General features: G+C 38.9%; 1 protein-coding gene and 1 non-coding gene across 3 annotated transcripts; both read right to left on the reverse strand.

Annotated features, from left to right (window-relative positions):
- Positions 1 to 169: 169 nt before the first annotated feature.
- On the reverse strand, positions 170 to 24,396 carry RNF149 (ring finger protein 149). 2 transcript variants are annotated; one of them, XM_026103149.2, is made up of 9 exons: positions 23,765 to 24,396; positions 15,838 to 16,088; positions 13,195 to 13,263; positions 10,240 to 10,322; positions 9,124 to 9,220; positions 8,581 to 8,610; positions 6,208 to 6,403; positions 3,779 to 5,839; positions 170 to 796 (listed from the first exon to the last, which is right to left on the reverse strand). In XM_026103149.2, the coding sequence occupies exons 1-8, from the start codon at positions 24,222 to 24,224 to the stop codon at positions 5,781 to 5,783; spliced, it is 1,245 nt and encodes a 414-aa protein (XP_025958934.2). In that variant the 5' UTR covers positions 24,225 to 24,396; the 3' UTR covers positions 170 to 796; positions 3,779 to 5,780. The 2 variants fall into 2 exon arrangements, with proteins under 2 accessions (XP_025958934.2, XP_064358645.1); XM_064502575.1 differs by lacking the exon at positions 8,581 to 8,610 and having other exon boundaries at positions 23,765 to 24,294.
- LOC112985010 (small nucleolar RNA SNORD89) lies at positions 3,369 to 3,482 on the reverse strand. The gene has a single exon (XR_003259638.1). It is a non-coding gene; the product is annotated as a small nucleolar RNA SNORD89 (small nucleolar RNA).
- Positions 24,397 to 25,675: the final 1,279 nt, after the last annotated feature.

Raw genomic sequence — 25,675 nt, forward strand, 5'->3', positions numbered from 1 at the left:
GGGAGAAAAAAAACCCCAAACACACACACAACAGGCAGAAAGGATGTGAACTTCTGCATAGACAACACTCTCCTAATTCCCCAGCACAAAGTTAAGTTTGCTCTGTGCTATGCTAGTGGAATGTCTCACATCCATTTACAAAAATGTAGTAAAGAAAACAAGTGTTGCCTTTTTTTTTTTTTTTTAAGGTCTATAATTTATTATGGAATTTGAGCTTTCAGCCATTAACTTTTAAGTTACATCAACAATGCATAACTTGACATTCTTACAGTTGTACAAACACAATGGAAAAAGAGTTCAGTGCTCAATCTAATCAATGCAACCAAGTTAATGCAAGGTTACTATAGAAGACAGTTGATTGTGAGTAGCAGCTGACAGCAAGACTAGCAAGTTCAAATGGTTATGTGCAGACATTTTTGTAGAAGTAATTGAATTCCAAGTTTTGGACTTAAGCTTCAGACTAATGAAATGATGGAAGCCCAAATTATTTTTCTCTTCTGAATTAAGGATATGCTCATTTAAAAATGCAGTATCATTACCATGTTTCGGATGGTGAAAACTAGCTTCACGTCCAATGAAAGTATAAATGGACAGTTTCCAGGCAATGCATTCCTCACACCAACACATGCAATTATAAAGACATTCTACTTTTTAAACTTTCTCAAATCAAGTTTTGCAATACAGCAGGATATCTGAGGAGAGAGATCAGGACCTATACTGAAAAAGAGCAAAAGCCTTCAACTTGGTTTGTGCATGTTTAATCTGCAATTCCAATTCCCAAATCTTCATATATCACCTGTGAGAAAAGAGAACATCCAGTGAAGAGCAGGCTCAAGGACAGAAAACATGCTACAACTTTCACAACACTTTTGGTTGAGAAATATTCCATTTCAGGTATAATAATCCAGCACAGCCCTACTATAAAACTGCATCTCAACAGCTCAAAGAGGAGGGTCTTCCCCCCCCACCTCCTCATTCCCTTAGCCCAGCTTTAACATTCACCTAGTTACACAGTAGGGTCATTCAACTCCTTACTCAGCAAAATGTAACTGATAAACTTATTTTCTGCTACTTAAGCTAAGTTAGCTTAGCACATACTCTTCATTTGAATGCAAGAACCAGCACAAAGTAAATAGTGAGACCAGAACAGGGAAACAGGGAGAACCACACTATGTCCTGCTGGTAAGAAGCAGCTATTAAATTGGTTCAAGCCATTTTGTGAAGTCTCACTCTGACTGGTGGCTTAAGTGAGACAGAACAGTCTTGTCAAGCTGCCAGCACAATTTGATCCACCAGACAGCCAACATCAGGAATTCCATTCCCTTTAGATTAACCTGACATAATACTGTCAGCTAATTTTTTTTTCCTTTTTAAGCTAAATTTCAGTTCCTCTTTTCTTTGTGGAACTGCAGAGTCAGTACTTTCCTATTGATCTCAGGATCTTGGCCCAGCACAGAAACACCGCAATACTTTACCAAGTGTTGAAAATCAAACTAATGAAAGATTACACATATAACCACTCTATTAGAAATATAAAGTTAAAATAAAGCCAACAGTCTCCACAGTAAGATAATTACTGCCTTGATATAGAGCCCTTAAGGCTTTTCTGAGCAAATGTTCTCAGTTTTACTAAACACTGGAATGTGGTATAACTGCCCACTGTAACAAAAAAACCCTTTATTACACATATAAAAATCTTTATTACACATTTACAGCCTTGGCAACAACAGAAAAAAAAAATTCCACAAATTCAGAATGCCATTCTTAAACTCCTGATGTATACTTCAAAGCACTAATTGGCTTTGCTAATAGAAGTTATATGTTTAGACTTGCCTAGAGTTGTAAGAAGTCTGCTTTTAGGGGAGGGCTAAATAATCATCCCAACCTGTTGTCCTATTTGTTGCTACCAACAACTTACACTTCTGACTCAGAAAGAGACTGTATCTACACTCAGAGGTTTTCTTAAGTTCAAAACTTCTCTGAACCACAGGGCATAGGACATGGGAAAATAATCACTACACAGCTACTACTGAGCTACTCTCAGCAAAAGCACAGCAGACTAGACAGAAACCAAGGAAGAACACTCCTAAATCAAAAGGCAGCAAAAACTTAACATTTCACAAAATGAGGAAACAGTTTTGAGATATTTATAGCTCCTTTTTAATACTGTTGTACTTTACAACTTTTCTCCCCCAGTAGTAACACTATTTGCCCAACTGACTTATTCAACACTGCCATTTACACTCTGAATTATACTACTTTCATGCAATCAAGTGATGCTTATTAAGCCTTTAGGGCTTATTGCTCAACAGCATGGAATTCTCCACCCCAGAGATATGAAACAGAAGGATTCATGTGTCTCTTACTCCTGCTGTGCTACTACTTCAATATATATACAGACTGACCTGAATTGCTCAACAGCATGATTTATTCTAATAAGACACTTCCCAGTTTTACTAGTGATTGTTTTTCTCCAAGCCACTGACAATCAAATGAACAAAGGACAGAAAGCAGATTTCTGACAAATCAAGACATTCATTTTATAATATCAGAGGAGATTTGATATACATTATTTTGGTCATATTAAGTCCTAGTTTTTAATAGACATATACATGTAAGATTCGACTGATGCGACCTGTTTTCTGCAATGTATTATTTTCAGGCATTTATTATACCATTGTCTTCTAGCTTTCTGCGATTCTTCCCATCTCTGAGTTCCAGCTTCGACAGCGTATAGTGGGGCTTAGGGGCAGGGTGGGTGTCCACTTAAGTCAGCACTATGCTTTGTATAATCATACCACATACATGTCTCTAGAAAGAACCCTTCTGGCTGATATCAACAAAATCTGACAGAGGGACAGATCTCAGAGACAAGTTCCTGCACGTTTTATGAAAAATATGCAGATAGGAAGAGAAGATCCCAGGATAAGGTGGGGAATAAGCATGAACTCCCACATTAGGCAGCAAGTAACCTAAACAAAACAGGCAGATTACAAGTTCTTCAGGCAGGGGGAGGAGAGTCACACCACCAGCCCTACGGGGGGGGGGGGGGGGGGGGGGGGGGGAAGAAATTCACAGGAAAAGGCTCATTAGTTCTGATCCTCATATAAACCTTTGGGAGTTATAAAGGGCTGGAAGCTAGAAACACTAGTTTTATCCAACATAGTAGGTGCAGATGAGCAAGATCTGGGAAACTATAGCTGCTTACAACCATTTAATCTAAAAGTTATCTGTTGGAGCTGTAATAGTAGAGGATATCCTTCATGTTTCTAATCATCCCTTGTTACTGTTTGAAGTTCCATAGGTTTTCTGTCTTTTCCTATACTTTTCTTTACCCCTTTCTTTTTGCTAATGCATGTGGCTATTTTACTGAGGTCAGACTAATGACTCGCTTCAGAAGACTTTGTCATCGTGCATCCAAGGAGAGCAAACTGCTTAAGGAAGCACTGCAATTCGGCCTTTTATTGTCATCATTCCTCAGCAGCACAGCAGGTCTTACAAGAGACCTAGCTGTATCAGAGATTAGCCGTGATGCAAATCAGCTCAACTGAACAACTCTAACTCTTCTTCGGAAAGTTTGAGTGAAACAGGTAGTATCATCATTAAAAATATATTCCAGGAATTTCACACTCAGGCGTTTTTCTAAATCAGTAGTATTAAGCATTACTTAACGTTTTTTGATTGGTGGGATCTTTAACTTTGCTTCCCGATTCCTGTCAGATTGCAGCTCAGATTCTTAGAAGATTTTACTTCTACAAGTAAAAGTTGAAGTACTTACCACATTTCTCCCCTCCAGCATGAATACTGTAGTGCAGTTATCAGCAAGTCATGATCCACAGATGGACAAGGCTTCTCTTGATGACTCCTTTTGATTCCTCATTGAGCTAGAGTTTAAAACCTCTCAATAAATACTATATCAATGTTCAGTTTTGTGTTAAGGAAGAGGGAGAAGACTTAATTTTCATATTGAAGAACAAGTTAAAAAGGCAGTTTCTGGAAATATTGATAAGCTTCTTTTGGAGACATACAGGTCCCTATACATTGGTTTAGTTGTGTGTTTTGTTTTGGTTTTTTGTTCAGTTCTGGAGATGGTTGGTCAGTCACATTCCATTCTCATGTGCTTCTCATAAGATAAAGGCATCACAAAAACTTGCACCTGCTGGTGACATCAGAAAACTACAACCTGACAATTTTCCAGTAAACCTAAAATAAAACTCCTACTGGGAAGAGGCATATATATATTTTTTTTTAAGTAGGCATTAGTAAGAATATTCTGAAGAAAATTTAGGATGAAACATCTGCTCTGCAAAATACAAATTCAAATTCTTTTTCCCCAGCTGCAACCTCTGTCATTTCTGGAACATTCATTTTAAAATTAAAAAAAGTTATTGCTTCTATTGAAGCTCAATATAAGTTAGAAAAAGAATTGCATATTTTCTTAAAAACATTCCAAATATACATCTAAGAAACAAAATGCACTCTAAAACAAGTGTCTAGTAAGAGACACTGTTTTAAACAACCTGTAATTAACAGCTTTACAAAAAAATTGAGGAATGTAGCACATTTATAACATGACAATACTAAAATCCTAAACAATTCATTTAGCATTCTTGGTAAGTAGTGTTTTAAATATACATATCTCTTTACAAAAGAGTTTAGCAATTCCTTATACCACTTACAGTATATAAATATTTGAATAAGAGGTCATAATGGGAGATGCCAGGGTTTATATTTACTCTCAGATGCTTCAGGTTTAATAAATGTTTTACTGTAAGGCACAATACTGCTAATCCAAAAGAAAGGAATAAAAGCTAATGATAAACCCAGTCAAAACTCCTAATATGGAACCGCCAAAAAAAGAATTCTAGCATCTATAGACAAAGAAAAAAAATTCATAGAAGATCTTAAGAAATGGTTCCAACTTGTACATAAAGAAGTGGGACAGGATGAGAGCAGGAGTAAGAAGGAATTCAGTAAAATCTTATAAATAGACTAATAAATATATTTTTAGCCATAATTAGCCCTTTACCTCTGTTCTACTGAGTTTAAGATTGAAAGAGGTAACCAGTGTGCATATACCTAAATAAGTCTACATGCTCAGCACGTTAAGACCCCCTAGCACAACCTATTACTGCCATATTGAGTATAAAAAGCTAGTGAGATGGAGAAAGTCTCCTTTTCTCTCAGCATCCACTCTGAGTGGAACACATTACAAGATCAAATTAGTATTTATTACATATAAGGAAATTTGCAACTATTAGTTTTTCATCTTGAAAAAGGATATGTAACATATCCACGAGTTATTTGATTCCTTGAAATAATCCTTAGATTGTGTCTTTTCTCAGAACATCCATCTCCAATTACAATAGATCAGAACTTTCAGATCATTTTAGTAAATTGTAGTCTTGTAAGTGCTCTCTGTAGGTACTGAATGTAAATAGTGCATCCAAAATATTTACCATTACACATTCTACATTGTTTTCACTGCCTAGTCTTCATCTTTGTTACAGCCCTCTGGAACACAATGACATTGTAATGATGCTTACAGAAAAAGGGTTATTGCATCTTTTTTAAGATAAGACATCCAGAGGAGATTTTATAAAATCCTCTTTTGTACAAAATTCTAAATTATTAGCCCTTTTGGAACACCAGCTAGAAAAGTTGGAAAGGTAAAATAATTTACATTGTTATTTTCTGTTAACTAGACAAAAGTTCATACTAATTAAATAAAAAATAATAGTTCTTTAACAGTCTGTTCAAGATATCTTCCACAAAGCAGTTCAGTGGGAATTTCCATTAGCCAGATGTTCTCCATGCCGGTTATTACTGACATCCACATCTAGAAGTCAGGAATTAGAAGACAAATTGTTTGTTGATTTACCATTTTAATGTACTTTATCTGTTAAGTTAATCTCATCTCCAGCAAAAAATGCTATGTCCAGATATATCTAAGGTTCAAGGTTCTTAGGTAAACAATTCCCAAAACATTGTTTACATCTTTTTTCTCTTAAGTCCCATCTTCCCCAGGTTGGTGGGAGTCTCTCAAAGTCTGCCTGCTTGTAACTTTTGAACATCAGTAGCAACACCACTCAATCTAGTCAACACTGCAATACTAAGACTACTAACAACACTGGGAGAAAGGCTGCTTCTTCTAACCCAATTAATGGCATTAAGGTTTGTCAAGTGATATACTGCATTATTACTTACCAAGTAATGCTGTAGTTTCACCTGCATCCTCTTTCAAACTGGTACATTGCAATACAGATTCATTAGTGGAGGAAGCTGACAATTCGCTTACTTCGTTTCTGTCATCTTCTTGTAAAGCAATACTCAGACTTCCAACTGAAACACTGCCACTTATTGATTCAGGTATTGGAACATCAAGTGCATCTTCAGGGTCCCCCTTCAAAATTAAGTATATTAACTGACACTTTGGTCCACCATTAGGAATCAACAGTCTTCCATTTTACCACTTTGTAATCTGACCTTATTGGGAAAAGGATCGTTTTTCTCATTTTCTACATTCGTGGAGACAGAATTGAGCAGTGTCTACTCTCAGTGTTAATATCTGACTCAAAAAAAGCCTCAATAAACCAAGAATAACCAGCGCAGGAGTCTACTTAGCTAGCCTTCAGGATGGAGTATCTCAACACTTGTTAGCAACTGTATTGCTGCAGTCTGGTTAGGAGCATGCTCAGCCCATACAAGGTCTTCACGGAGCAAACCTGCCGATCCTTTGCAAGGTTCTGAGTTTGTGGAAACTCCTCTTTTTCATGATATTAGGTTGGCAAGTTCAGACAGATTTTATTATTTTTACTGAGGCAAGCAAACTTTTGACATCAGAAAAAAAACTTTCCTCCTCCTCTCCCTACAGCCTATCCTTAAACTCTTCCAAAAGATGAAGATGCTGACTTCTCAGTTTGCAAGAATAAAACATCTTCAACACAAAGGGATTTATTTCAGCTATTGTCTAGCATGAACTACTTTACTAAAACCAGCTCTCAGAATCGATCAGAGAAGTCTTACATGCACAATTCTGTTCCTAAAATTAAACAGACCCCCTTCATAAAGCCATTGTCATTAATGTTATGAAATTAATGTAACGACATATATATACACAGGCAAGTAAACTGCAGTATGAAGTAGCTATTCCTCAAGGCTTTATAATGAATAGTCCCCTGCCCGCACCATCCCAAACAATTAGCAAACTCATCTCCTTAAGATTTATGAACTTCTAGGCTAGTCCACTCTTTAGCATCAAAGCAGTACAGCTTAAACTGTGCTGAATTTTAGTAAGTTACACAACAGCTACATTTAAACACAAGTTAAAACACGTGACAATTAATCTCTACGTTTTGTTGAGGGGTGTGTATGGTGGTTAATGGCTTTGGTTTCCAAAAAAATTCGGTTTCCAGGCAGTCAAATAAGCACTGAAGTTACAAGATTCAACAATGCTCTGCTAAATCAGTCAGTCAGACACGCTGAACTCCAGTTCTCTTTTTTTCATAAGAAATAGCGTAATGCAGAACTAGATCACTGAAGGAAATGGAACTTAATGCCTTCTTTGTACTTTAAGCTTTTAAAATTTGAAGCATATAAATATTTCTGGTTTCCATAAAATTGAATTCAGCCTTCAGCCTCTTTGCAGAAAGTTTAAGAGATTTCTATAATAAGGCTGTACATTGCTGGCTGCAGTTATGTCACTCAGTGAGCTCACCAGTGAAAGAAGCTGTCTTGTTCTTCACACTTACTTTTTCTCATGTCAATAAAACGTTCACACAATCACTCTATGAACCAGACTGAGCAACCTGAGGCAAGCTGAAAGCTAAACTAGATAAAATACTGAATGATTTCACACATTACTAATTTCAGTGGAGCTTGAATGTTTGCAGTATAAGCAAGCTCATCTCCCCCATTCCATTAGGAAAAAAAATGGGCTTCTGTATATAATATAATATAATGCCATTTGACCTGCTTCCAACATTCATTTTTCCTAAAAAGCAGAGGAGGTATTACTCCTCTTGATTATGTTTGGTATCAGCATCCCCTGCAACAGTCCAAATTCAGTGAAGAAAAATGATGTTCAGAAGGATGTATTTCAGTATTCAGACCATACACAAAAGAATATATCCCTTTGCATATAAAAAAAATTAGATCAACCCCAAGAACAGAAAATAAGCCAAAATTAAGCTACTACAGTTACATTAATAAGACTGTGTTAGTTGTTTCACATGACCAAAAAGATTACAAATCCTCGGTAAAGTCAGATTTGATGCACGGAACCACCACGATCTGTTATATATTATATTGCATACCAAGAGTATTGTCACTTTTGACAAAAATTAAATGGTGAGTCATAAAAGAAAAGTCTCATAGATCTGCTAAGTCTCTTTTACCAAATAAGAGAAAAGCTAGTCAAAATGCACACGTAGTCTATGAAAGGAAGGTACCCAAAACCAAAGAGTGCCACTATTTTCTCAAGATCTCCACAGATCAGTAGAAGAGAAAAGAAGTATATTCATGCCTATGGCATTTTAGTGGAACTCAAGACTATTTATCAACAGCGACTGAGTAACCTACCGCATGTGTCTTCATCTCTCTTTTCTGGTGCTGTCAGAAAGAAATGAAAGCACATCACTTTCTCTATTTATGTAAGCCCTGGTGAAAGTCTTTAGGAAGGTTCTGAGTACTGGTTCATGTACAAGGATAAAACATTTGGCATATGTAGAAGCATACATAAACACAGGTTAGAAACACTAAATTCTTCCTTTGAATCACAGTTCTCAACAAGCGAGTATATATGCTCTACATCTACTGAAATAAGCTAGATTTGTGCAACTTCGGCAAATTGCCTCACCTCTGCCTTAATTTCATTACTATTGTCACCTGAGGATAGAAAAATTTCATTATTACAGAAGAGTACATGGAGGATTAGCCAACTGTACAATACACTGTTTAAGCTATTACTCATAAAATTCCCCTATTTTTCTGCTTCTCACTCAATTACTCTTGCATCTTTGCCCAGCTTCTTCAGCCCAGGCAAATAACAACTGTTCTCATATTCTGAGCAGTTAGATGAAGTCTTGTTTCTCACATTGTACTTAAAATAAGTATGCAACATACCCAGTATCCCAAAGCTTTAATAACGTCTAGTTTACACATTGGACAAGTTCGGTGGTCCAAAAGCCAAGGGTCAATGCACGTTCTATGAAAGATATGCCTAAAGAAAACAAATACTCATTAGAACTTATCATTAAAGACCATTACATTAAGAGGTAAGCCAATTCCTTCAAAATCTTGACAACTATTCTACAGTTCATATAGAAAATTAATATTCTTAAAGCATCATTTTGCAGTCTAAGTGATTAAAGAAAAGTGGTATCACATGAAAAAGTTGTAACAGTTGATACGAGATTAAAAATATAATTCCTCAGAAATTGAATACACAGAACCACTATACGCATGACTTGCATCACTAACCGTTCAGAGCCAGTATTTTACTGAGCAAACTCTAAAAATTATTAAACAGCTGCTACACATCTAAGAGCAGCCATTTTAAAGCTCAAAAAGTCCATAACATCACATGTGTAATGGTGTTTTCCTGTGATTCTTAATTTAAGATACGCTGAAATGTTGAGGATATTTTCCCACCTTTAGAGCTACCCATGCCTATACTAGCAAAACCAGCTTCCAAAACCAATGGTGACACGTGAGCTGCCCATCACAACTGTCCCTGGGACGTTCTAATGCCTGAACTACACGTGGGAATTGTTTGGGAGAGTGCTGCACTGGCAAGGGGCAAAAGCATAGCAGACAATGTACTAAGAGCTCAGCAGCATCCAGTATGCAGGAATGTGTTTAGGCACTTTTTTAATTTACTAGTACAGGCATAACCATAAGTTTTTAAGTTCATGCTAGCCTTAAGAAAGAAATGTTACTAACCACATCTAACCACATAAAACCCACTGAGCTAGCAGTTCAACAGTATACAGCTCAAATTTTTACTGTTAAGAGGCTGTACTTTGCTGTTACACTTCTCCCAATTGCTACTGCCTCCTCATATATGAAATGCTATACAGTCTCCCAAAGCCCTTTAACACGTAACTGGCCATACAAATGGCACAGCTTCAACTCTGTATACAGGTCTGCCACCAAAGTTTCAGAAGAGTTTCCAGGAAGCTCATCAACTATTTCTTAGGGAAAACATATAAAAAGGAGAGAACAATTATGGTAACTTACTTGCATGGCAGAATTCGGACAGTATCTTTCAGTTTATAATTTTCAATGCATACAGCACAGTTTTCCACATCAACATCTAAACCCTGAAGATGACAACACATTTAGATACATTATGTCCATATGTCAATACAGTAACAAGCTGTGTCTCATGTCTAAGTTTATGTGGTATAGAGTGGTCTAGCAAATAAACTGCTTCTTCACTTAATTCAAGATTCCATCAAGAGGCAATTTGATCAAGTGATACCAAAGATTAAAACCAGCCGAACTCTGATTTTCTAATTTATACAACTATATGTGGCATCTTAGGCCACTTGTTAAGTCAAGAACGCTGGCTGTGTTCATGGGAGCACAATAAAACTTTAGTTTAACATCACTACAACATGAAGAAAGTTTCTGAGAGGTCCACAGAGATGCAAGCACATCATCTAATGCTTAACTGATGGTCCCAAAGGCTTGCAAGTGCTCAAGTAGGAAGAGACTCTGGGGGCTGAATGCTACAAACTCTTCTTTCTTCTATCACATCCTACTAAATAGCCTTGGGGGGCTAGAGGAGGAGAACTGAAGTAAAGACTTTGCATGATTTTAAACTCCTCTCCAAGCCCATACCAAAGATGTAGTCAAAACACAGTATTTTTTTTCCCCAGTTTGCTTCTATCAAAGGAGCCTAATAGGTCATACATACATACATAACAAGTTATATATGAAGGATATATCCTGATACAGAAGAAATAATTCAGTGTTAAGTGGTTATATTAAAAACAACTATTAGAAGAACAACAGAGAGAAGGCCAACTCCTTTCTCATCCCCTGCAAAATAAATACTTTGCTGCTTACTGCACTATTTCAATATTGCTACCGCAAATTTTCATATGAATTAGTACTACAAGCAAGCTTTCAAGATCAAAGCAAATTTTTCTGGGGATTTTTTTTTTTTTTTTTTGCATAATATCAATTTACATAACTAATGATTTAAGCTCCTATATAAGTCAAATTAAAATTAGTTTTTACAAAAGTAGGAAAAATAATTTAAAAAATTGTGTTTACTCTACAGCAAATATTTTTCAATCCATAGAAGAGACAAAGTCCAAGCACACCATATGTAACATGTAATCAAATGAGTGTCCATTTTACAATAATCCCTTAAGCTTCTCAGGAAAGATCTAGATGATAGCCAATACACTGTTTAAGGTTGACCTATTTTTAGTTAAATGCCTCAACTCTGAGTGAAATAATGAAAGATTGTACTGTGTCACAATAACTAAAAAGAAGAAATATACTCTTTCAATCATAATGACTGAATGAAAGGAAATATTTAGAAGAAAAATGTACATTTACAGAGTAGACAAGACTATTTTCAGATGAATTCACATTAGTTCACAAAAGTACATCTGTGTCAGTAAGCTACATAAATTTACTGATAGCAGGCTGATTCAAACCAAATGATAAAACATAATTCACCAAGGATAAAACCTGTATTTTATAGATTTTAATCTAATTTCATTCTACTTTGCTAAACCAACATGGCATTCACAGTTACAACCAATACACTGTATAACAACTTAGTTAAATTTTGCTTCCCCACATTCCCCCTTAAGGGTATACAGATGGGAAGGAACTACCTGGTACACTGCAAACAATCTCATAATCCTTTTCAAAGGTTTACTGAATATCAACTTAAAAACAGTTAACACCTTATGGCCCTAATCACAGATTTCATCCCGACCCATTTACACCCATTTCTTCTTATGCTGCTTTATACTTTGATACTACTTTACACATGTTTTGGTTCAATTCCATCTTTCTTTATCTCATCAGTGCACTGCACAGAAGTTTGAATATTCCTCTATTCGTAGCTTGAGAAGGATTACACATAACTGGAATTTAGAATATAATTAAAATAAAGATTAACAAACAGTTGTAAAATGTTATTTAAACATGCTGAATGCATAAGGAGAAAAAAGGCAAGTCAAAGACAGTTCTTCTTTTAATTTAAAAGTGGTTTAATAAATGAAGGCAGTATTCTAGGAAGCATTCTGCAACCTAGGCCCAATTGCTTCTGTTCAACTGTGTCTTCTAAAGTTTTTAAAACTTCAACATCCTTTCTCACCTTAGTTTTATTCATGGATTGAAAGCATTTTTTTTCCTTTTTTTTTTTTTTTTTACTCTGAGCATATCACTCCTTAACTAAAAACTAATCAAATAAGCCAAACTGGGTGGGAGAGGGGGCCCAACATGGGGAAAGAAATCTCTGCACTGGCAGAAGTCTGCAGTCAGAAGCCAATTCAGCATCCAGAATCGAAATCTAGAGTATGCCTGAAACAGTATTACTTTCTTTCAAAACCTGGGCTTTTTCTACTTCATAATCATCTTACATTTAATAAGTTTAGGCCTTATATGCCAAACTGATCTATTTTAAAAATTCAATACAACTTTCAGAAAGTTTTTAATATAGAGAAATATTTTAATTTATGGTTCAAGCAGGTCTATATAGCTCCTTAATGTATTGTATGTCAACAGGGATAAAAAAAAGTATTTTATTTTTCATAGCTTAAGATTTCTAAAGCCTTTTAACCAATTCAAAAAATAGATATTCCATAAGAAAACAAAGCATTACATCAGCTGTAAAATTAATGCAATCAATAGGTCCTAGAAAGTATTTTGCAATTGACTTGTTGATGCTTGCAAGTGCCGATAGGATATCAGTGTTTCCTCATGTTTACAGAGCCAGCCTTTTTTAGTCTCCTGCAACATTCTACGTAACTAGGTATTATTTGCAACAAACCAGCCTTACATTTCAGAAATAGTCCAAGTTTGGCCTTCTAAGCAAAGGTGCTAAAGAGGTTAAGGGTCACGCTCCAGTTCGGCAACCTTGCAAGCATTTTAGTTTAAATTCTACAAAGATTACTTTACAGCAGTGTTCAAATCATACATCGATAACCAAAGCCACTGAATTACCTTGTCTCCACGTTTCACAGTATGCAGCTGAAGCTGGCTGATTGCTTTCTTGGTTTCTTTCCTATGCCCCTTGAATAAAGCCAGACAATTTTAAATATTAGTACACAGGTTAGTTTTAAGAGTGACATTTCAAAGCTTTTAAACACTTGCCATGTAGTCTAAGTCTCCTGAATGCATCCAGAAAATTTAACAATTTGTCTAGATCATATGTTTACAAAATACTTCCAGCCAACAAATGTTAGGGAACACCATGTTTTGCATTCTTAGGGCACACTAGTAAACACTATCTATAAACATACTACTTAACAATGGAACTAAACTGGATGCAGAATTATGCAGACAAGGTTGACAAATGTAGTCATGTACACTAATTGCCTGCATTAAGGAACTTCCCACTCAATGAAATTAAAACGAATTTTCTCTTTAGAGGCAATCAGAGCTGAAACAACAGTAGTATAACCAGGCCTTCTTGTTGGTCAAACCAATAAGCAAGCACACTGGCACATTTTATACAAGCTTGGGAGAAGGGGGAATTCTGCCAAAGAGTCTATAGCTAGTTATCAAGGCTTAAGGTCAAAAGGCTGTTTGCTATTAATACTTCCCCTCAGTTGAACACTGCATAAGACATTATACAAAGCCTTCCATTGAAAGGAGTCGCTATGCAAAGGAGGTCACAAGAAAGGCCTAACAGACATGAGACACCATATCAGATGGTGATACATTAACAGTCCCAATTATGCTTACAGGGGAAGCGAGAAAATGAAGAGGTACTATATTCTAAGACTAAGTGGTAGCTACCATTTGAAGTTGAAGAATGAATCACACCCAATCAACAGATATTGATCTGTATAGCAGCAACCCATATCACTGATGAAACACCATTAAGAAATCAGAAAATAATAATAATGGCAGCTTTTCTCTTTAATGATGATTACAGTGACTTATACCCTTCAAACAAGCATATTTTTTATTCCTTAAAAAAGAAAAATCCCAATAGTCAATATCAGAATTTATCTTAAAGTACCCTCAAAAAGAGACTAGTTCAGGATTTTCTGCACAGTCCTGTTTCATCTTTGGTAACAAGGAGTTCTTCCAAAGATTTACTGCTAAACTGATAGTAGGACAACTCATAAGATGCCCTTTTTCAGCTTCACTTACCAAATATATAGTAGCTTGCATTAAAGCAAAGCTTCATTAGCTTCCTTCCAAGTTTTAAATACTATGGAGTCTTATTGCCAAACTAAATAAAGGCTTTTTGGGAACAAAAAGCCACTTTTCTAACCCATATTTTAAACCTCTAATAATATATCTTGACCAAAGTGTCCAAACTAGGTTTAAAACCTAGTTTGTTGAAAACTGCCGGGGGGGGGGGGGGGATTTTTTTTTTTTTTTGCAGCTGTTTTAAAGAGGGAAACTACAAGAAAGTGGCATAGCCTTCTAATGCTAGACAATTCCATTAAATTAAAAAGCGCTTAAAAGACAAACCAAATGACAAACTTTGTTCTTAGTGTTTGTGACATGTATTTTTGGGAAATATCCCATTCAAACTATAAAAATGCTCCTAAAACTCTTTATAAAAAGAGTTTGAACTTTCTGTAACTGTCCTAAAGCTAAAATAACAGGAAGAGGCAACTTTCTTCACCAAATAGCTGTTACGACAGATATAAACATTCCTTTTTCTATAAACATTTCTCAAACATTCTCAGAATATTTTCAAAAAACCCTCAGAATTTTGAAGTTCTAAGACTTAAAGCTTCATAAAAAGAATAGAGAACCAAACCAAGCATCTTTAAGCAGACTGCAAGTTAAATCATTATGGATGCCCCAGGTGTTATCCTCAGCTGCTGAAAAGAAGAATTGCTTTCCTAGAAGAGTCCTGTAAATTACATCAGAGCTCAGACTCCTGAAGTCAATCAAAAGTTATTTGTCCTTTCTCTCCTCCTCCATAGTTAGAACCTACACATCCGAACAGAAGGCATGGAAAGTCCAAATGTTAAGTAATCATTTGAAACTACTTTTTCATACAAAATTGAGGTTAAAAAAAGGAAAAAAGTTGTTTGCAAAGAAAACCAGATGTAATTTTCTTTTTCACTGTGACTAGAGAATTATGGCACAGTTGCTGATGACCATGGATGGACCATGCCGACTCTACACTGGTGGAATGATACGATTATAAGTCTCAAAAGTAATTCTCAAAGAACCAAAAAATCTCAGGCCTAATTACTTGAGTGTCCTATTAAAACCAATTAAATGTAACACTGTTAATCTCCATTAAAAAAAAAAATGCGTCCTGGTTAGTGAAGTTAGTGCTTTCAGAATGAAAATTACTTATTCATTAAAATAACTTCCTTCCTTCTAAAGTTAAATTAACCAAGATGGCAAATCACACAAGAAGCTGCCTTTATTCAGGTGTTGACAACTGGCTAAATATATTCCCACAACATTGTACAAACTTGTGATACTAATTAGTACACTACTTATTAGTCTTACTAAACATGACTGAATACTGTTCATAGATAATGCAGTAGGCAAGCAAACTTAGATCTTCAAGAATACCTCAGTAAACAGGCAAAGTTAGGAAAATGATTTGACATGAGACGACTGCAAACATCAATGCTTTAAAGCATCATCATCTCTAATTACCTGGTTTCCAAATTGTGATCCTGTATACAGAAAACGTTGTATATAGTAAAATATGAGCCAAGCAAGTGATATAATCATCATTGTGATGAAGGCGATGGCTACAAACACAACCGACTGACCACTAATATATTCCTGCACGTGTCGTGTACCAACAACGATACTCATTTTTACTGGAATCCCTCTTCGTACTGGCTCCAGTATCTCTATTCCTTTTGGATAACCAACCATTATCACCACTGTATTTCCTGTTCCTGTTAAGGGGGGGAAAAGAAACGTCAGTCAACACAGTAAGAAAGGCAATCTGTTTTGATGGTAATTTTGGCCTCTTCAGTTAAGATCACGGAGGAAGGTTATAGGAAAATGTCTAAGCTTTTCATGCATAGCAGACCTTATATATAGTTTAATAGTAAAGAATACACATTATGAAACTCTCAAATGCAAGAAAAAAAAAAACTTCAACAGATGCACCTTTATCAAGGTTCTTTACTCCTCATTCCACACAGTGAGACAGGATATGGATGCTAGGCAAGAACAGGCAAGTTATATGCATTTCACATCTTGAAGTTGCTAAAGTTCTAACATGCTTTCAAAAACAGCTAATCCTTATTTTTCAGTGCAGAAGTTTTAGCCATAGCCGGAGATGGTCTGGGAAGTACCAAGAGGCACATTCAGTTAAACTGAATCAGAATCCACAGCACAATTAGACTGGAGAGGTAGACAGGAAAAAAAGATTAAAATACATTAATATTAAATTATATTAAATACTCTAATACTTAAAAATTTAAAATTTAATGAGACCTCATGACAAGCTCTTGTTAACAAACATGCTGGGACTCATTTGGGAGCAAAGAATCAAAGGATTTTTCCATTATATTAAAACTTGAAAGCCTTCAATCCATATGAAAACAAAACATTCCAGAAAAAGACTTTAAAAACACATTAGTATGACCAAAGATGATAAGATATGGTCAAGACTGACCAGCAGAAAGCAAAGATACCTTTTGGCTTCACTCAGTTTTTTTTCTGGAAACATCTAAGTTAAGAGTATTACAAAATAAATGGCAAACAAATCTACTTGTTAAAAACGTTACCTCACATCTTCCTGGCCTAAACCATATTTATTCGAATACTTCTCACTTCATGTACTAACACTGCTATATACTCCTGACAAATCATGGTTTTATAGCCTACTTTTCACTCATGCTTCAGAGAAAAAGTGAAACTAAATTACAAGCCAGCTCCTGTCAGAGAGAAAACAGAGGAAAAAGAAGAAAGGGGGTTTCCTATCCAAAAAACTAAAGCTGTAATATCATGACTACCTTTTTAGATGCACAAAAATTGCCTACTTGCAGTAAGACCTTCCACTGAATATTTATAAAGCCTTTTTTCCTCACAGTTGCATTAGTTTCACAACTAAAATGCTATGTCAAAAGAAACCACTGCCTAATTTATAACATTACATCATGGGGGGATTTTCAAAACTCAGAAAAAAAGCATTTCACACCCAACCACCCACCCATCTGCCTACTAAGACAGAGTTACTTGCCCGAAGCATTAAAAAAAGTCAGGGAAACTCTTATCCATTGGTATGCTAGGATATAACACAGTTTCATTTCTGTAGCTCCTCCTTCCATAAGGTGCTTACAGTCTGCTGTGGATAAAACACTCTAAGTTCCAATTAGTGGAATAATCCTCCTATCTATTTGCCAGTTAGCCTTTTTCACCTTCAGCTTAGGCAATCATCCCACTTCCATTCATCTCCTCTTAAAAACTACTGTACCCATTTGTGCGTTTCAGACCTGGCAAAAGAGCAGATCTTTCAAATAAGGCTGTTTCTAAAAGGTTTGAGGGTTGTGTGGAGAGAAAGAAAAAGGTGCCTTTGGAGAAAGGCCTAACTTATGAGACATAACACATTGTTCACCAGCGGCCAGTTGACCAGTCAGCATTCACCCAGCTCACAGCATGTGTCGTCTTGCCTAGTAGGAGGCATAAAGCAAGGAAGGTTTAAGATGACTAGGACACATCCACAAGCAGCTAGGCTTCACTAATTAGTTCTACTGCCAGAAACAATGTGCTTATTCACGCGACACCAGAAGTCCGAGCATGCTAAGAACAGGTTAACAAATATTATTTTCCTCTATAAACCAGCAACAAAGCATTATCAAAGAGACTAATGAATTTTGGAGAGAAAAGATAGTTTGAAATTCTCTTTGCCTTCTGGCCTTGGGCAAACCCACAATGAATTAACAAGAAAAGAAAGTAGGAAGGAAGAAATGTGTTTCAGTTCTCACATACTTGAGAACTGTTTCTCACAAACTTAAAACAGGAGATTAGGTTCTATTATGTCTTTAATCAACTGTAAGAGTTTCAAATAACTGGGTGCTTCAGAGTTGTTACTGGATGGTAAAGGAGCATTGGAAGAAGATTTGCATGGTTTCATCCAGGCTGAAGAGAGAACAGAAAGTTTCAAGACTCCAACAATCCAAGAAGCTTGGATTTTTAGATCAGTGTCTACTTCCTCTTCAATCACAAAATCTAGAGTTGGTTAAATCCTGCTATACAGTTCTCTGCACCATTTCTAACAAAAATTTTTTTTAAAAGTCACAACAATCAGTAATGCCTACTGATGGAACAGCTGTTTTGGCATTAGCATGTCAAACTGTCAGTTAGTTATTGCCTTGATTAGAAAAGCAGGATACTTTTCTGCAATGGCTACTAGACACTGTGACACCTTCCAGTTTTAAAACTTAACAAAAGTCATAAAAGAGAGATGAGGCAAACCAATACCAATCTTATCATATCTATTACTCATATGCCACATTTGGTTTCTAGTTTGCTTTTACCTGTTACAAGCTTCAAGTTAAATAGTATATGTACGACATTTTTTATTTAAGTTTCCATTAAAAGCATTTTTAACATTTTAAACATTTGGTGATGAACCCACTAAAAATACATAAAATTAAATATGACAGCCTTCAAGGTCATGAGATGGAAGGAGGGGAAGAAAAATGGAGATCCACTATTACAAAAGGAACAAGAGTGGGCTCAGAGAAGCAGTTGCCCCAAGCAGCCCATAAAACTTCGGACTATAACTTCAACTCCCATTCCCTGCACTAATTTTAGACTTCTGTTCTGAAAGGCATTAAAAAAAAAAAAGAGAAAGAAAGAAAGCTGCCAAGTCATTCCATCAGCTTCTTCAACTGCAATACAACCCAAAAGACCTTAAATCACAACTACAAAAGAATTTCAAGCATCTCGTATGCACACGTGCATATACGCACAGAAAACACGGTTTGTTGGCTTTACTCTTCTGTGACTATTTCCAATTGCACAATAAATAAGCACATGTTCATTCTGCTAGAATAAATTTTTTTTTGAAGGACTGCTTGATGTTTGAGTGGAATTAGGTAGATTTGAAACTGGTATGTGCTTTTTTAAAATAATTATCCAAATAAAGCAGTGTGAGCTGGCAAATCCTTTGGATACCTGGAAATGAGGACAAGTTTGGAACTCTGAGGAGATGAAGGCATGTTTCCTGTCAATGTGCCAAGGTCATTTTTACTCCTAGTGTTGTTACAATCTTCTCTTGTAGATGGAAACCAGCACTCTCCTGACGAGGAAGAAGCAGCACAGATACAAATCTTGATTCCAGACATTCCAAACTATCACATTTATTCCTACTCATGCTTACACATAACTTAGAGATCATTTTCTATCACCTGGGAACCAAATGCAGCTATAGTCTAGTCCTGTCCTCATGAGAAACACCAGAAAATCCTCAGAGCTTGAGCACCCTGGTAAAAATGTCTGAGGTCAGTCTATTTTTGAGGTCAATCTATTTAAGCTAGGCATCTTACTCAAATTGCCAGAATTTACACTGAATGTGCTCTCTCACTTGTGATTGCAAATCGAAAGTTCTGACCTTTACCAAGCATACAGCAGTACACTAAAAATTATATAAGCTTCATTGCCTCAACTATCTGCCCGATTCTATCTCCCCAAATCCCAGATTTCAGCTGTGTTTTCACTTGCCTGAGGAGAAAGATGTGTAACCAGAACAGTCAAGTAGTCAAGAAGTCAATACAGATACACATCCTCCCCCCGCATAGGTTTCTAGTGCATGTGTGCTCTTATGTATAATGCAAGATATGAGCATTCTCAAGTTAAGTCTGTTTCTTCAGAACAACGTAGCAGCTCAACATAATGTAATTGCTCTCCAAATTAAGCAGCCACTGATTTCAGTTCTGTTCTTGTAGAAGAATTATACCAGAAGCCATCATTAGAATGCAACAGTAATAGAGAAAGTTATTCACCACTTCAGAATCCTGGTAAGAACTCAGGTCTCTGAAAGCTATGTGGCAAAATGCTGAAGTATACGCAAAAATAACCCTAATTCTGCCCCTCTGGAGCTGGTAAGAGCCTTTAGAATCGTTAGTACAAAGTTAGTCTCATCTGTTTTCTTTAATTAAAAAAAAAGTGACAGTGAACGAAGTAATTAGTTGGAATACTTTAGTAAAGCTGCACGAGGTCAAAAACAATTTTCTTTACATAGCCAAAGCCATACACTCAAGCTAAGTCCTGAGTTCTTGTTAAATCTGTAAGTGACACACCAAAGCTTCGGCCCCAATTTTCAAAGTACTGTGGCCATCCCTCATTCTTCCACACTACACCATGTTTGGGGCAGGATGCATAGCATAAGGTATAACAGAAAATGCAGAACCAAAAGACCCTTTATTCTTTCCACTGCAATGTACTCGTCTCCCCTGATTTCTCCGCTGACACAGAGCCTTTAACTCTCCTTAGTCTACCCTTTATGATCCTCCCCACCTTGCCACTCCAGATTCATCACCAACCTCTCCCAGCTAATATTCACATATGCAATTTATTTTTTTGGAAAAGAATCTGAAAGCTTTCAAGCTACCGTGTTACAATACGGTGCCTCTCCCCCTCCTATAAAGCTTGACAGATTTAAAATTGCCTGCAAAGTCTAGATTCTTGACAAAATTGAAATTCAAATTTATACTGTTCAGATTCAGTAGACAAAGTATAATTCTTTGAGTCAGCCAGGTAAAATGAACACTTTCTAGTGGAAAGTACTCTCTGCCCCACCTGAGCAGGTTTCAGTATCACTTCCCTGAAGGACACAAGGCATCTGGCATTTTGAGCCACTTAATTCAGGCAGGGAACAAAGGCCCAAAATACACGGGACACATTGTTAGAAAGTCCTATTTGAAGAACTGTCTTCTGGAAGGAGGAACAGGATTGCAAGGCTAAATATTCAAACTACTGGCTGATCCATACTCTAATTAAAAGCCTCTACTCATTGTACCTGTGAAGTACACAAGGTTTCAAGTAAGCATCTAAACTGCAGAATGTTTGCAATACTTGTCTATTATCAAGTATTTTGACACCAGCTAGAACAAATCACATCTTTGCCTTATCAAGAACTCTTTACTTTAGCTAGAACAAATCCCCAAGAAAGTTCAAAGCCCCCCACACCCCCCCCTTTTTTTTTTTTTAAGAAAGGGGATAAAAAGACAAAATAGGTAACCTTGAGATCAGAAAAGCTACTCATTTATCACATTCATATAATTCAGGCTACACCTCTGTCAAGTACAGCTGCCCCACCTCACATCTTTGCCAGTGCCACTGCTTGCAAATCCATTAAGTGGACATGCCTTATACATGTAACTCCAGTTCTTAGTTACAGCATTACAGATTTCCCAGGGTATTTGTTCTCAGCACACCTCCCAGAAGCAGGGCTTCCTCAGATGCCAGTTCACAAATTCCTTCAGAGGAATGGCAAACTTGAACCCTATAACACAAATAGCTTCACATTCCATGTTTTCCCTTGCCCAGGAACCTTTTCTTCAAGCAATCCAGGATTCAAGTCACTAACAGTAATTACTCCCTATATTCCCAGCAAAGTGCACTGAAAATTTTATTAGCTATTTAGATGTTCAGTTATTTGAAAGTTTCAGCCATCAAACATGAATATTTCTTATTCCAACGGAGCCAGTGATTACATACTATTATATTCCTGCCCCATCCAGACCATCTTGAGGTCCAACCTGCATTCGTGAAGTACATATAAAGCCATACAAGTGGATACAAACATATACCAACATATGTACAACGATAACAAAGCACTCATTACATGGAGCCTGTATCAGCAAAATTCTATCAGTCTAGCGATAAAAATGTTAAGAGAGCAGTAGCACTCAGCAAGCACTTCTCTTCATACCACTGCTAGATGCAGCTAGACTAGCAAGTCCAAATTGGAGCACCAACTCAAGAAAGCCTTCTGCAGCACAGAGATGATAAGGAAGCAAGAAAATCATGAAAATTAGAAAGATTAAACAAGATTAAAAAAAAAGAGGAAGATGAGATTCTACGGAAAAGCAGAGAATACTTATGAGAGGGTGAGGTGGGGCATGGAGAGGAATATGGAAAAATCAACAGGGAGAAAAATTTTTTTTTGCTGATTTGACAGTAATGGCAAGAAAAAGAATGTAGCAACTGATAAAGAATTACTACAAAGAACCTCAGTTGCCACGTAAGATCAAAATGAAAGATCTATTTTGCTTAGCATCCCACCTCCACTTTCATGAATGATTAAGAACACAAGAAACAGCCCAAGCTGATATACCCGAGCAAGCAGAAGACCAAGAGGAATAGTAACTACGATTTCAACATTCAAGTTGGTGCTGCTCAGTATTTCAGAAAGAGAGGCTAGGTCCCCCGCAATATCAGCAACAGCTCCCTAACTGAGGTTTTCAGCTAACCATACCAATGTAAGTAAGTTTGTATTCTTTAGAAGCACATTACAGTTCTACTTCAACCAATCAATCCCCATCTTCCCCCTTCTCACCACCAGGAAAGATGGACTGGTCATTAACAAGCTCGTTGTACCAAAACCATATGAAACAGGCATCTGCAGCTTTTTTTCCTCCTTATTTTGCTTTTTATTTGCATCCTTCTCTGCAGACCTTCCAATTCATCAAAATTCTACAAATGCAGTCAGATTTTAGCAGAGTTTATTTTTTTGTTCAGTTTAATCATTTAAAACTGTCATGTTCGCAAAATTCAGCAACACATTTTAGTCTAGTAGACTGAACAGAGACTGATGCTAGAACATTTGAGTTCTTATCTTGGCAAAAATCACAGATCCTTTCTATAGGCACGTACGGATAGGCATGCTTGGGCAAGCCAAGTCAGCTTGATCTTTCTCTAGACATCAATTTTGCTACCTCATTCGTAAGCATTTGTGTTTTTATCTTTTCCCCTCTCTTACAGAGTTACAAATGAGAAAGGGGAAGCTACTACAATAAAGCCTGCACTAAAAGCTATCTTCAAGTAGCTAAGCCTGTGCCTTCAGAGGCACCAGAAGACATCTTCAGGATACCTCACATATTTCTGCACAGTCTGTAGAAAGAAGCCTATCTGTTATTATCCTAACAATTCTGTTTGGAGGTACAGGCTAAAGCAAAAAGAAAGCTTTCAACGCGACCATTTCTCCTTTGACTGCAATTTAATTGTTACAGGGCTTCCCGTTTCGATGGCTTCGCCACCTCTTCTCCTAAACCCCTCATGTATAACTTTGAAAGCAAAAATACAACCTCTGTGTTTTCTCATTGCAACGTTTAGTGTTTTAAAAAGGGGGGGGGGGGAGAGGAGGTCAGAATCAGTTCTTCGTATCGTTTTCACGGCGATTTCTTCTATCCCCCCCCTCGCCCCAATCCCTCACCGCGCCGCGCTTCCGTGTCACCGAGGCAGCGCTGTGGCCCCGCGTTAGACAAAGCCCTCTGCTCTCCTCCCCTCTCCCCCAGCCCCTGCGAGTGCGGGGAAACCGCGACGACAAAGCGCAGCGGCGGCGACCCAGCCGCTCCCGGCGGTCCCGTCCTCTGCCCCCGCCCGCCCCGCTCACCGAGGTGGGACATGGAGACGGTGCTGTTGCCGAAGCGGGCCTCGTTGTAGATGACCACGGCCGCCGCCCGCTTGCGGGCCGCATTGGTGATCTTGTCCTTGAAGGTGCAGCCGCCGCGGGCCACCAGGGCGATCCAGGCCGGCAGGTCGCCGTCGGGCGGCGCGCGGCTGCCGGGCGGCAGCGGCACGTCGTAGTCGGTGTCGGCGGCGCAGCCCTCCATGTGGCGCGGCGAGGCGCCGCGGGGGATGCCCACCAGGCCCTGCGCGCCCTCCTTGGGCGAGCTGTCCCCGTAGCGGCCGCTCTCCGTGTTGCCGCGCACCGTGCGGTTGCTCAGCGGCTCCACGTACGCCGTGCTCACCCACGCCGTGTACCACTCCAGGGCCCGGGCCCCGTGGCCGCTCGGCGCCCCCAGCGCCACCAGCGCCGCCGCCACCAGCGCCAGCCGGGCGCGGCGCAGCATGGCCCGGCCGCCGCCGCCACGCCGAGGCGGCTCGCCGGGGCGCTGCGCACAGAAAGAGGGCCCCGTCGCCGCCGCGCCTCTCACTGCCCCGCGCCCAGCTCCGCCGCCGCGCAGGTAGACCCCTCCTGCCGTCCCTCCCGCCTTCTCCCCGCCCCGGGCGGAGCCGCGGCGCGCGCGCAGCTAATGGCGAGGCGGAGGCCGGCCCGCCGCCGCCCCGCCCGCCCCACCAGACACAGCCAGGCCGCTGCCGCGGGAGAGCGCGAGGCGCCGCGCCGCCCAACGGTCCCCCCACCCCGGGGGGAGGGACGCCGGCCGAGAGGATGACGGGAAGGACGCACCTGCCCCTCCCGCCCGCCCGGGCGCGCGGGGGGCGGGGGAGCAGCCGTTGCTGGGGCCGCGCGCTGTGGGGCGCCGCCCCCCCTCCCCCCGCGTCCCCGCGCCAACGGCCGCGCTAAACGGCCGCGCGCGTGGCGGCGTCCGCAGGCGGTAGGGCCTTTCCTCTGCGGAGCTGGTGTGCTGCGGGGTGGTTTTCTGCACCCCCCTCCGTCCCCCGCTGCCACCAGCCCGGAGGCTGTTTGCTCGCGTCTGCAGGCCGGGTCGCTCTGAACGTTTTGCTCTCTTTCTGCCTCGGGTGGGCTTGTTTGACCTCCCTCGGTGCAGCCCTCCTGACGCACAGCCACGGCTTGGGTGCATGCTTCTGCATTGAGGTGCCCCATCAAGACCTTCACGCCCATGCCAAAGGTTTAGGTGGCATTTCAGAGGGTGCAGAAGACAATGACTGTGCAAAGCTTCTCAGTGCAGGGAGATGTGTGCAAATTGGTTGAGCAAGATCTTAGTGGGACTGATGGCTGTTGCGTGCTAAGAGCCCATGAGGATGTTTTTTTCTGTGTGGTAAGCATGTCTTCACATGGTGTGACTTAATTACTTTTAAAGTGTAATAAGCTAACTCACTGCATACAAACAGTGGCCACACGGGGAATTAATGTAAAGTACCTAGTGTGCTGAAAATTTCCTCTGTACTTTTCCGTACACCTGCCTCCCATACAAACAAGCCCATCGACGTTGTTTTTACTTTAACCCCAACAACAGGTAACTATTTTAAGTCCAGTCTGTCAACTTGCCCAGTGACACATGCATAAATTGAATTAGTCATCTGCTCCACCCTCCAGAGCACTCCTCACCCACATTCAAGGGTAAAATAAGTGTCCTCCCAAATGGAAGGCAGACTGGGAGTAAAGGAAGTGAGGATGAATGGGAAGAAGGTATGGTCAGAAGCCAGCCGGAAATAGAGCATGATCTACAGCACAGCAAGAAAAAGAACAGAAAAGAACTGAAAAATCTGAAAAATCACTGAAGCTAAAAGTTCAAATAAGAAAGGTACTTGTTCTCTTATACTGAAGGAACCTTATATAAGAAAGGTGACAAATGTTAAGAAAGCCAGTACCCTATAA

Source organism: Dromaius novaehollandiae, chromosome 1 (assembly GCF_036370855.1).
Source record: "Dromaius novaehollandiae isolate bDroNov1 chromosome 1, bDroNov1.hap1, whole genome shotgun sequence".
NCBI classification, from domain to species: Eukaryota; Metazoa; Chordata; class Aves; order Casuariiformes; family Dromaiidae; genus Dromaius; species Dromaius novaehollandiae.